Source organism: Nicotiana attenuata, chromosome 10 (genome assembly GCF_001879085.1).
Source record: "Nicotiana attenuata strain UT chromosome 10, NIATTr2, whole genome shotgun sequence".
Classification (NCBI taxonomy): domain Eukaryota; kingdom Viridiplantae; phylum Streptophyta; class Magnoliopsida; order Solanales; family Solanaceae; genus Nicotiana; species Nicotiana attenuata.
The window spans coordinates 39,528,489-39,539,388 of NC_031998.1; the positions used below are offsets into that span (position 1 = coordinate 39,528,489).

At 34.3% G+C, this 10,900-nt stretch overlaps 1 protein-coding gene and 1 non-coding gene across 2 annotated transcripts; both read right to left on the minus strand.

Annotated features, from left to right (window-relative positions):
* LOC109233332 (threonine dehydratase biosynthetic, chloroplastic-like) lies at positions 336–10,405 on the minus strand. The gene is made up of 8 exons (XM_019399172.1): positions 9,966–10,405; positions 4,469–4,648; positions 3,098–3,574; positions 2,191–2,439; positions 1,849–1,925; positions 1,619–1,736; positions 779–913; positions 336–664 (listed from the first exon to the last, which is right to left on the minus strand). The coding sequence occupies exons 1-8, from the start codon at positions 10,398–10,400 to the stop codon at positions 524–526; spliced, it is 1,812 nt and encodes a 603-aa protein (XP_019254717.1). The 5' UTR covers positions 10,401–10,405; the 3' UTR covers positions 336–523.
* On the minus strand, positions 4,885–4,956 carry TRNAD-GUC. The gene has a single exon. It is a non-coding gene; the product is annotated as a tRNA-Asp (tRNA).

Consider the following 10,900-nt stretch of genomic DNA (forward strand, 5'->3'; position numbering starts at 1 on the left):
TATTCTCTTGATTCAACGAAAAGAAACTTTGTCAAAATGTAAGCAAGTCGTCTTTGAATAAGCAATTAACAAAAGTAGAATGAACTATGAAGCCCAATGCAACATGTACTCGTTCAAAGGCAAGTCAATTGCCATATACATTGTATTAGAATATATCTACACTTCATTTATTGGGAGACAAATAATTCCAATATTATTACATAATGTATGTACCAGTAAGATTAAGAAGAGCTCCTCTAAGATCAAGAAGAAGCTGTTGCACCAACTTTTCATTGAATAAAGAAAATTTAAAAATATAATAATAATAATAATAATAATAATAATAATAATAATAATAATAATAATAATAATAATAAACTCAGACGAAGGGCGAGAACAAATATTTTAGACGTTACATCAATATAATATTATATACCTAATTTAATTCTCTAATGTGGACTTCTATTCATATACCCAATATTCTTCCCAAATATAAAGTTGGGGGATTATTTGTATGATAAATTTCGAAAGGCCAAACTTTTCATCAATGCATTATAAGCTTGAAAGCATCATTTAGACTCTCCACCACATATTCATAACCAAGATTGGCAGCTCGACCCTGGAACTCATCAAACTCAGCCTCTGGAACTTGTATCCCAACTAAAACATTTGCACCAATTTGTCCCTTTTCAAAAGCAACACAAAAAATAGAACAAATTACTCCAAAATAATAGCACAAAGACTAAATGCATACTTGTACTAGCAGTGAAAAATGGAGGTATAAGTTCTAAATGGTTACCTGTGCGCGATAATGGATCAAACTTATATTCCAACGCGGGCTGAAAGTATCTAAAAACTTCAACAAAGCACCAGGCTTCTCCGGAAAAGTGAATCGACAAAGAAGCTCATTGGGAAGATTTGATCTACCACCCATCTGGAAAAGACATAGGGTTGTTACATAAATAGCTGGTTAGATTCAATGTTTACTTTTTTTTAGCCGTAGATTATACACAGTTATACATATATTGTACATAATATATAAATTCATTCACCGACTATTTTTAATTTAAGAGATTAGGCAGAAATCAATATCTAATGAAATCTCCATATTTCACTAAATCAAGTACAATCAATTCAACATGCTTTTCACTACAAAGAAACAAACCTTGGCTCTTTGGTAATGTACTCAAAACAACAAAGTATGAGACTAATATTCTTTCTACGATTGAGGATGTCAATTATCAAATACATTGATATACTACTTAAAACTAATTACTTTTGCGATTCATTAAATAACAATAAGTAATAAACACAGTGTCATCTGTAGGATTTGGCAAAAAAGGGCAGCCCGGTGCACTAAGCTCCCGCTATGCGTAGGGTCCGGGGAAGAGACGGACCACAAGGGTCTATTGTACGTAGCCTTACCCTGCATTTCTGCAAGAGGTTGTTTCCACGGCTCGAACCTGTGACCTCCTGGTCACATGACAGTAACTTTACTAGTTACGCCAATAGGCCGTTTCCATTGCTCGAACCGGTGACCTGCTAGTCACATGGCAGCAACTTTATTAGCTATGCCAAGGCCCCTCTTCGTCATTTGTAAGGTTTGATTCCATAAAAAAGATGAAAATCAGGAGTTTACCAAATGCCTCAAGTGATCTTTGACCAAGTCATTGTCCGTAAGATTAACAGTATGCAATTGTGCTGATTTCATCCTCTCCATCAAAGTTTCAGGTTCTGATTCTTTTTCAATGCCAACACTGCAGATCAAAACAGAACACAAGATTTTGAATAAAAAGGGTTCCAATGTAAAAGATAAATTCTAGTTAACAAAGAGTGAAGTCTGTTAAAATAAGAGATCAAGAAACTTGCCTGTAAAGAACTTGAGCTTTTTCATTGCCAGAATTATATCTGTACTTAACTTCAGTAAATTTCATTGTTGTTCCGACCTGTGATCCAAGTCAATATTTAACATTTGTCAGACAGACTTAACGGATATACAGTCAAACCTCTCAATAACCGCCTCATTTGTTCTGAATTTTTGTTGTTGTTATAGCGAAGTGTTGTTATATAGAACTTATATTATAACATAGCATGAAAATTGGTTCCATAAAAAGCTTGGCTTTTATAGTGAGTGACTGTTATATAGCGATGATGTTATAGAGAGGTTTAACTAAGGAAAAATGACATATTAAGTGCTATAAGTCAAGTGACCTGTTCACAGAACCGTTTGAAGCTTCCCGGCTCTTCTGGCATAAATGTAACTAGCACAGCTTCCCGCTTTCTACCAACATCTGCGAGCTCGCTTATCAATCTTAGTCTATCAAAGTTCGTATTAGCTCCACTTGTTATTGCTATGACGTTTTCATCCTTCAGGCCATAGTATTTGCAGTATGCTTCAGCTCCGGCTAGAGCAAGTGCACCTGCAGGCTCTAATATGCTCCGTTTCTCTTCAAACATGTCCTATCCAAAAAAAAAAAACAAGCTACTGTCATGTCTAATATACTAAAATTCAGATAAGAAAATCAGTCGTCAATTGGCCAATTCCTATGACCTGCTGCGCGAAATAGCCACTTCTAGTTTATTTTGAAAATGGTCTATTATATGACAAGATAAATGAGGTACAGATATTGTGGTTTTGTCATACAGCATAACACTATAGGCGTGCAAAGTTAGACCCAGGATTTTTATGCAACGGCGGCGCAGTATTCTGCTCAACCAGTGCCACCTAAAGGCTTTTAGTGTTCAGGGTGCCAAGTACTTTAAATTAATCATTTTCAAGGTATATACATATACATTTACAGGATTTCTGCCAAAGCTTACGAGGTCCAGTGACCCCTCACTTTAACACATAGCTCCGCCTCTGCAGGCGTGATGAAGGAAGAGCAAGTGATGGTCATTTTTATAAAACACTCAATTAAGGACCCTTTTATAAAGAGAGACATTGACCAAAATTGTGATGGTCATTGTCATTCCAGGGAGATAGCTGATGCTTGAAAAAGCATACTAAAGGGTATTGAAACATTTAGTTTTCAGTAATAGTAATGGTGAAAGCAAGCAGATAAAATAAGGTTTTTTGTAATCCATGTATAAAGTGAATTGTAATAAGTTGATGGCTAACCTTTATCGATGCACATATAGCGTCGCGATTGACTAGGACCACGCCATCTATTAATTCCTTACAGAGACGGAAAGTTTCTTCGCCAACCACTTTAACAGCAACACCATCTGCAAAACGTCCGACTTGGTCTAGCATTACTCTCTGACCATAGTGTAATGACAATGCCATTGCATTTGCATCAGATGGCTCAACTCCAATAATCTTTATATGAGGGGCAACTCTTTTCATATAGGCAGCAATACCAGCTATAAGACCACCTCCACCAACAGGCACAAATATCGCATGTATTTTATCTTTGAGTTGGCGATTAATCTCCATACCGATAGTACCTTGCCCTACGATGATATCTGGATGATCAAACGGAGGGATGAAGATGCGGCCTTCCTCTTCAGCCCTCTTTTTGGCGTATGCTTGAGCTTCATCATACGCGTCCCCCACGAGAACAACATTAGCACCCAATCTTTTTACTGATTTCCACTGCTCATTTGGTAAAACAAAGAACAATTTAAAAAAGAAATGAGCTCAAAAATAGTTAAAACAGGACAGCTATATATGGGAAGCATAAAAGGCAACCCGGTGCAGAAGTTAGGCGGATGTAGGACTTAAGTTCTACGGGTTCAATCTTTAACATATTTAACCCATTGTATATTTTTTAATATTATGAGTTCATAACTACTAATTTTTGCAATTTTAACGAACTTCTATACATATGTTCCACGAAGAAAGTACTGGGTTCATATGAACCCGATACTACCACTCTACATCCGCCTCTGACTAAGTATCCCACGTTTATACAGGATCAAAGGAAGGGTTGCGCCCTAAGGGGGTGTGATGTAGCAGCATAACATGACGCAAGCATTGGTAGCTGATTTCACGGCTCGGCCCTGTGGCCTATAGGTCCAAGGGGGTGTGATGTAGCAGCATACCATGACGCGAGCATCAGTAGCTGGTTTCATGGCTCGAACCTGTGATCTATAGGTCATACGGAAATAACTTTGTCGTTGCTCCAAGGTTCCCTTCATATATGGAAGCCATAAAACCCAAAATTCATAGCAAATTCTAACCTTAATCCGCCTCTGACTAAAGTATCCCACGTTTATATAGGATCAAAGGAAGGGTTGCGCCCTAAGGGGGTGTGATGTAGCAGCATAACATGACGCAAGTATCGGTAGCTGATTTCACGGCTCGACCCTGTGGCCTATAGGTCCAAGGGAGTGTGATGTAGCAGCATACCATGACGCAAGCATCAGTAGCTGGTTTCACGGCTCGAACCTGTGATCTATAGGTCATACGAAAATAACTTTGTTGTTGCTCCAAGGTTCCCTTCATATATGAAAGCTATAAAACCCAAAATTTATAGCAAATTCTAACCTTAATCTCTGGTGTAGTAACAGGCATCACAATGACAGCATCGCAGCCAAGTCTTTGAGCAGCTAATGCAACGCCTTGCGCGTGATTCCCAGCTGATGAGCATATGACCCCTCTTTTCAGCTGCTCTTTGGAGAGATTTACCATCATATTGTATGCACCTCTAAGCTTGAATGAGAAGACCTGTAAAGAGTATATGAACAATGTTACTAACTGGTCATCTCCAATTAATGCAGAAATATCTACAACTATAAGAATCTACTCTATATCAGAAGAATTTCAGAAGCTATCAGAATAGTAGAAATAAGTATGAACTATTTATGTTAACACTAGAATAAGAAATGAATTTGGGGAAAGAAAAACACAAGATTAGACAAATCTTTATTTTTTTGTTCTAAAAATGAAGTTGCATAACCAAACGCCGTTGCCGGGGATCGAACCCGGGTCACCCGCGTGACAGGCGGGAATACTTACCACTATACTACAACGACTTGTTGATTTGAGTTGAGAATGGACCGTATATCTAGTAAATATAACTTCCTTATTTAGCTCAGTTACAAGAATGATGGAATTAGCTGTTTTCACATCTTTTTGTTTCTTGGTTTGAACTTTGAGGTATGATGAAACCATTGTTTACTTTTGCTTTTTTTTTTTTCCCCCTTAGGAATGAAATCCCACCTAACTCCAATGAACCTAAGCTGATATAACTTAAAAATATTTGGAAACTTATACAACGGAACAAAAGTTTTATCCTTTATCATTATCACTTGTTTTAGCCTAGGTTATTAAATGGAAAATATGCTGGGTTCCCTCACCTATCATGCTCCTACAAATTTATGGACAATAGTTCAAACACAAAAAATAAAAAAAAGACAAAAAAAAAAAAATGTGTTATACTTTAGTCATAACTTGAAACACAACTTCATTTTCCTAGAAAAATTATGACTAATAGTTTAAAATATTATTACCTAAAACTTGCTTCACGCTCTTACAAATCTTATGGACGATAGTTACAATCATAAATAAATTATGTTGTCCTAATTTAGCCTTAATTTGTAACATACTTGTTGCTCCTATAAATTTTAAGTTTATTGTTTATTATTATTGATAACCCACCGATTATGGAGTCCATTACGCAGATGATCACTGAACTACTGGAAATTATGGAGCAAAGTCACTTTTCTACTTGTAACAAGAAAGTCACTCAATTATTCCTATTGCACATTGATCATTACTCAACCGGATTTCTTAATATTTTCCGGTGAGAATAACTGACTTGGCAGTCCACATAGACTTTTTATATTTTTGGCAACATAAAATAATTATCACCCAAAGAAAAAATAAATCCAACCTAATCCATTAAAGGTAAACCCACCCGAAATAAACCTTACTCCTAAACGTATCTCTCTTCCAAAAACCCTTTTACCTATTATTATTTTATGAAACTCTCTTCTTCTTCCCTCAAGTAGAAGTTTTCATGGTTTTACTAATCCAACTGAACTTTCAGCATCGAAAATAGTTAATAAGAGCAGTTATTTAGTTACATGGTATATCATAGTCCAATTAATACCATTCAGAAATTAAGACTATCAACTTTCCATGACTCATTTGATTCCCTCGATATTATTTTGGTTCCACCATTGTGTCTCTTATTCTCTTAATTTTTAAAAGAATAATAATAATGGGTACAAGGGAGAGCAACAGAGATATGCTTATACGTAAAAGGAGTGAAACAAAATTTCTTTAAAAATAAGACGGGAATGCAATAAATAAACTATAATGTAAGATTAAATAAATGAAAAAAAAAAAATAGTACTCCAACTGATTTTATTAATATGATGTGTTACAAAGTCCGATGGTTCAAGCGAAGAAGAAAAGAGTTACTATATAAAATAATAATGGGTCCAAGAATTTTTGGAAGAAAGATGCGTTTACAAGTAAAAGTTTATTTCGGGTGGTATTAAATTTAATGGCCAGGTTGGGTTAATTTTTATTTGGATGATAATTATTTTACGTGGCAAAAAATATAAAAAGCTCATGTGGGCTGCCAAGTCAGCTTTTTCTACTGCATAATATTAAGAAAACCGACCGAGTGATCATCGATCAGATGGAATAAGGATAGTTAGGCGACTTTATTGTTACATATAAAAGAAAAATGACTTTAATTCATAATTTTCAACAGTTCAATGATCATCTAAGTAATGGACTCATCGATTATAGCGAAGTAGATACATTAAGTTATAATGACAATTTGCTTAAGTATTCGATCAATTTATAAAAGGTATACACATGTTCCTCGAGGAAATGGGCTTTTATGACCATTTACAATATTAAAATTATAACAATGTCCTTTTTACATCTCTTATATATTGGATTATTCAAGTTGGATTATTTGAGAATCGACAGGCGTTAACTACTACTCTTTTTCTTAATTATTACTGAAAGAGTGACACCTACCTAATATTTTCAAAAAAAAATATTAAACAACAACAATATAGAAAATCTACAAAAAGATTTACAAAAATAAGGTATTGTCATTTAATAAAATTTCAACTCACCTCTTCAAGCTAATTTAAAAGTGGTAGTAGGAAATAGATATCTAAGAAACTTTACCATAATTTTCACTCGAGCAACTTCTTTTCCATTTCGTCCAAATGTTTTTTTTTTGTTGACATTTATCTATATAGATAGTAGAAACTACTAAAGATTATTACTACCTCATAACGTGAATTTTGTTTAATTAATATTTCCATCTTTTAACGAAAGATCGTTCATTTATTGCCACTTGATTCTATTTTTTGTTATTTTTTATAAGAAATATTAGTTTATAAAAATCTTCTTTAATCAATTTACTCGTTTCTAGGGAGGATTGAACTTGTTGAAATGAAAGAGTTTATAGAAAGCACAAAATTCATTAATTCTCGTGTGTAGCACATGGGCTCATGTCTCCTAGATGATAATATAAAATCAAATGAAAACACATAAGTTATCCCTAAAGTTCTCCCCAAGACTCAATTACACACTTTAATTTTATGAGCGTCTCATTACCTCCCCATTTCTGTTTTTTTTTTTTATCTGAAGTGAAATTAATACTACCAAAACATATATTCCCACATCCCCTTCCCCATACTATGTACATGGAAGGGGCAAGCTCGTAAAACTACATAAAAATAAATTACTCCTTTTGTTTATTTTAGTTATTTACTTTTGATTTTGTACTCCCTAAAACAAAAAAATATTTGAAGTATGTATTTTACAGTTTTACGCATAATAATGATATCATTTCAAAAAGTATTGACAAAGAATTGGGGACTAAGTAATTAATGTAAAACAAGAAAAAAAAAATTATCTTTCTCTTGATTTGCTAAAATGGACAAGTAAAAGTGAAAATATATTTTTTGGAATAGTGGACAAGTAAAAATGAATAAAGTACTACTAGTAGTACTTTGATGTAAATTCTAAAAGTTTTACCTAGTTTTGAAGCTTTAAAACCTTACAACATTTCAAAATTAACGAAATAATAGTTTTGTGCAGTTCTTTATCTTTTGCATCAATTACAATTTACTGACTAAATAGCTAAAGGGAAATAGATGGGAAAAGTAAAGAGTTTCCAAATAAACAAGGCTGCTTACCAGACTTGAGAAAGTTCAAACAGAGTTACTCTTTTTCTTTTTCCCCGAATAAAGTTACTCTCATTCGATATGATTTCTAAAATATAAGTGGTCAAAGAGCAAACCATAAAACTTCGATAACTATATGGATGTTTAATTAAGGGAAGTGAGTACTGCTTTCCAAAAAAGAAAGAGAGATTTTAAAATGAATATGGATTGAAATTTGAAAGGGCACACACGTACTTCAGGTTCTTAGCTGTTAATTTTTTTTTTTTTAAAAGAACTGCAAAGCTTAAGTATTTCCTTACCACAATTAACAAATATATATATTTTCATACAACAAATAAATATTACTTGAGCAATATCTTTTGGTAAATATGAAATACTTAAGACCATCTTATTTGTATACGGTCAAAATCGGGCTTGTCCTGGAACGAGGCAGGCCAAGGTTCGACCCAGTTGCGGATGTACATGGATACTTATGGGTGCTTGAGCACCCATTACTTTTAACCGGATTTAGTAAATTTGCATAGGCAATTATAAAATAGTTAGGTAAATATAGAGTGAGCACCCATAACTAAACTTTTTTCCTCTTCATTCGGATTTTTTGTCGGCGAGCACCCATCACTTTAAAATTCTGGATCCGCCACTGGTTCGACCCTATGTTATATCGGACCGCCGTGTAAAGTTAGATTGTCGAGCTCGAGACCCAGAGACCGATCGAGATTCAGGTCGGCCAAGATTGGAGCCAAGCAGGATAGATATCGAGCAAGGTCGAGGGAAGCTTATCGAGTCAAATAACGGAAAACCAAAATATCCCCAGTCGGGCGAGGATCAAAGCCGAAATCTCGGCACGTATCAAGAAGAGGCCGACTAATTAGCCAATCATGGGATTTCTTACTGTATTTAGAATTATACCAAGAGTAGAATTTTCCTACTATATAAAGGGGTTTGATCATTTGTAAAACACATTATATTCACGCAATTCAAAGCAATATACTATTCTGATCTAAGCTCTCCATACTATTCTGTTATTTATTTCATATATCACTTTGCTCGTTCCTTTGGTTCTAGGGTAATCTATCTCAAAGGCCAAAGCTGCATATCTCATTTTGTTTGCTTTATTCTTATTTTCAGTTAATTTCAATATCAATATTGCTTTTTTCTCAGTTTGTACCAAGTAAAATCACGTGTCTATAAAACCACAATATAAATTCAATTGTTATCCGTTTTTGGGATAAACATTATTAAAAGTTTAAGATGATAGAGAAAGTATATCTTAATTTTCTTAACTATAGTATTTTTAACACTTCCCTCCCGTGAACATGATTTTTATAAACTTACAGGGGGAACACATTTTTTTCTACATAATTATGTTTTTACTACACCATCTCACTTGAACCTATTGTTTTTATGGGCCAAGAATATGGAAATTCTTGTTTTGATAACGTGAAAATCGAACTCGTGATCTTTGTTTGCTTTAATAAGTAGTTCTTCTATTTTAATTTATGTGATACTTTATTTATTGGGAGTCAAACTATGTGAAGTTTGACTAACAGTTTAAAATATATTTTTTATATATTGAAATGATAGTAAGTGTAACTTACAATACTTTTCATATAGTTTTTGAATATTCAAATTCTAATTTTGAAATACTAAATTGAACTAATCCAATCTACCTTCAAAGTTTAGTCAGGTGAACTCTCGATAAGCAAAATATGTCATATAGATTGAGACCGATGGAGTATCGTATCGTATTAAAGCGAGTGATCATCTTTTCTAAACATTTAAGTCGTTTATGAAGTATTTGTTTTTTGTTTAATTATTATATCTTCGAGAAATGAAGCTAACAAAATATAATTACGTAAACTATAGGATGAGAAACATACAGGTTGAAGATCCTCTCGTTTAAGCCAAACGTTAACCCCCAACTTCTCTGAAAGCTTCGGCGCAAGCTGCAATGGCGATTCATTTGCTACATCGTACACTTTCGTACCCAATATATCCACCAAATACTGAAATCCGTTCTCACCTCCATTACCGCCTACCGGATAATTCGGTATCAAGTACCCAGGCTCGCACTGTAACGAATTCGGAGAAACTACTAGCAATGGAGTCGGAGGAGGAGGAGATGGTGGTGAAACTTTGATTGTCAATGTATCTACGGCCGTCACCGGTAAATTAGGCAACAATTCCACCGCCGCTTTGGACATGGCGGTGGAAATTTTAACGGTGTCATAATTGCCGTTAATGGCTGATATTTTTGCCGGGAATTTGGGGCGTGAAAAAAGTGAGTTTACAGGGGCGAAAATTAGACCTGCCATATTGAACTATGCGCAAGTGATGGATATGTATTCACTTCTTCACTTAAATAGGCGAAGGAAAAAATAAGAGAGAATTCAAAAAGTATGGTACCTAATTAATTAATACTTAACAATTAATAAGTTTCAACCACACCACCAAAAGTTGTGTTGCTTTGATAAGTACCTAATTATTCTTATTTACGGATTTTCGAGTCTCGGGAATGGAATTACTTTAGATTAATAGAGGCAGATTCAGGATATGAAACTTATGTGTTCCTACATCGACTTTAAGTAAATTTGCAATAATAACTAGGTTCATGAATATATATTTTTAGATATTATTTAGTGAACTTCTTAATATATAAATAGAGTCTGAGCAAAAGCTACTGAGTTTCTGTTAACCCGTATGTCCTACTCTAGATCCGCCCCTACTTAGATAGAAAGTGTTTACCTCACACCGCCTCTAAAATTCAGCATATTTGTTTTATGCTTTCTCTTTTATGTGTTGGGGTTTTAATGAG

Excerpts from the sequence above, each read along its gene's own strand:
- LOC109233332 (XM_019399172.1), bottom strand. The coding sequence starts at position 10,400 with ATGGCAGGTCTAATTTTCGCCCCTGTAAACTCACTTTTTTCACGCCCC. Across the intron at positions 1,926-2,190 it reads TCAAACGGTTCTGTGAACAG|GTCGGAACAACAATGAAATT; the intron begins GTCACTTGACTT and ends CTTGGATCACAG. Across the intron at positions 914-1,618 it reads AAGATCACTTGAGGCATTTG|ATGGGTGGTAGATCAAATCT; the intron begins GTAAACTCCTGA and ends TGTCTTTTCCAG.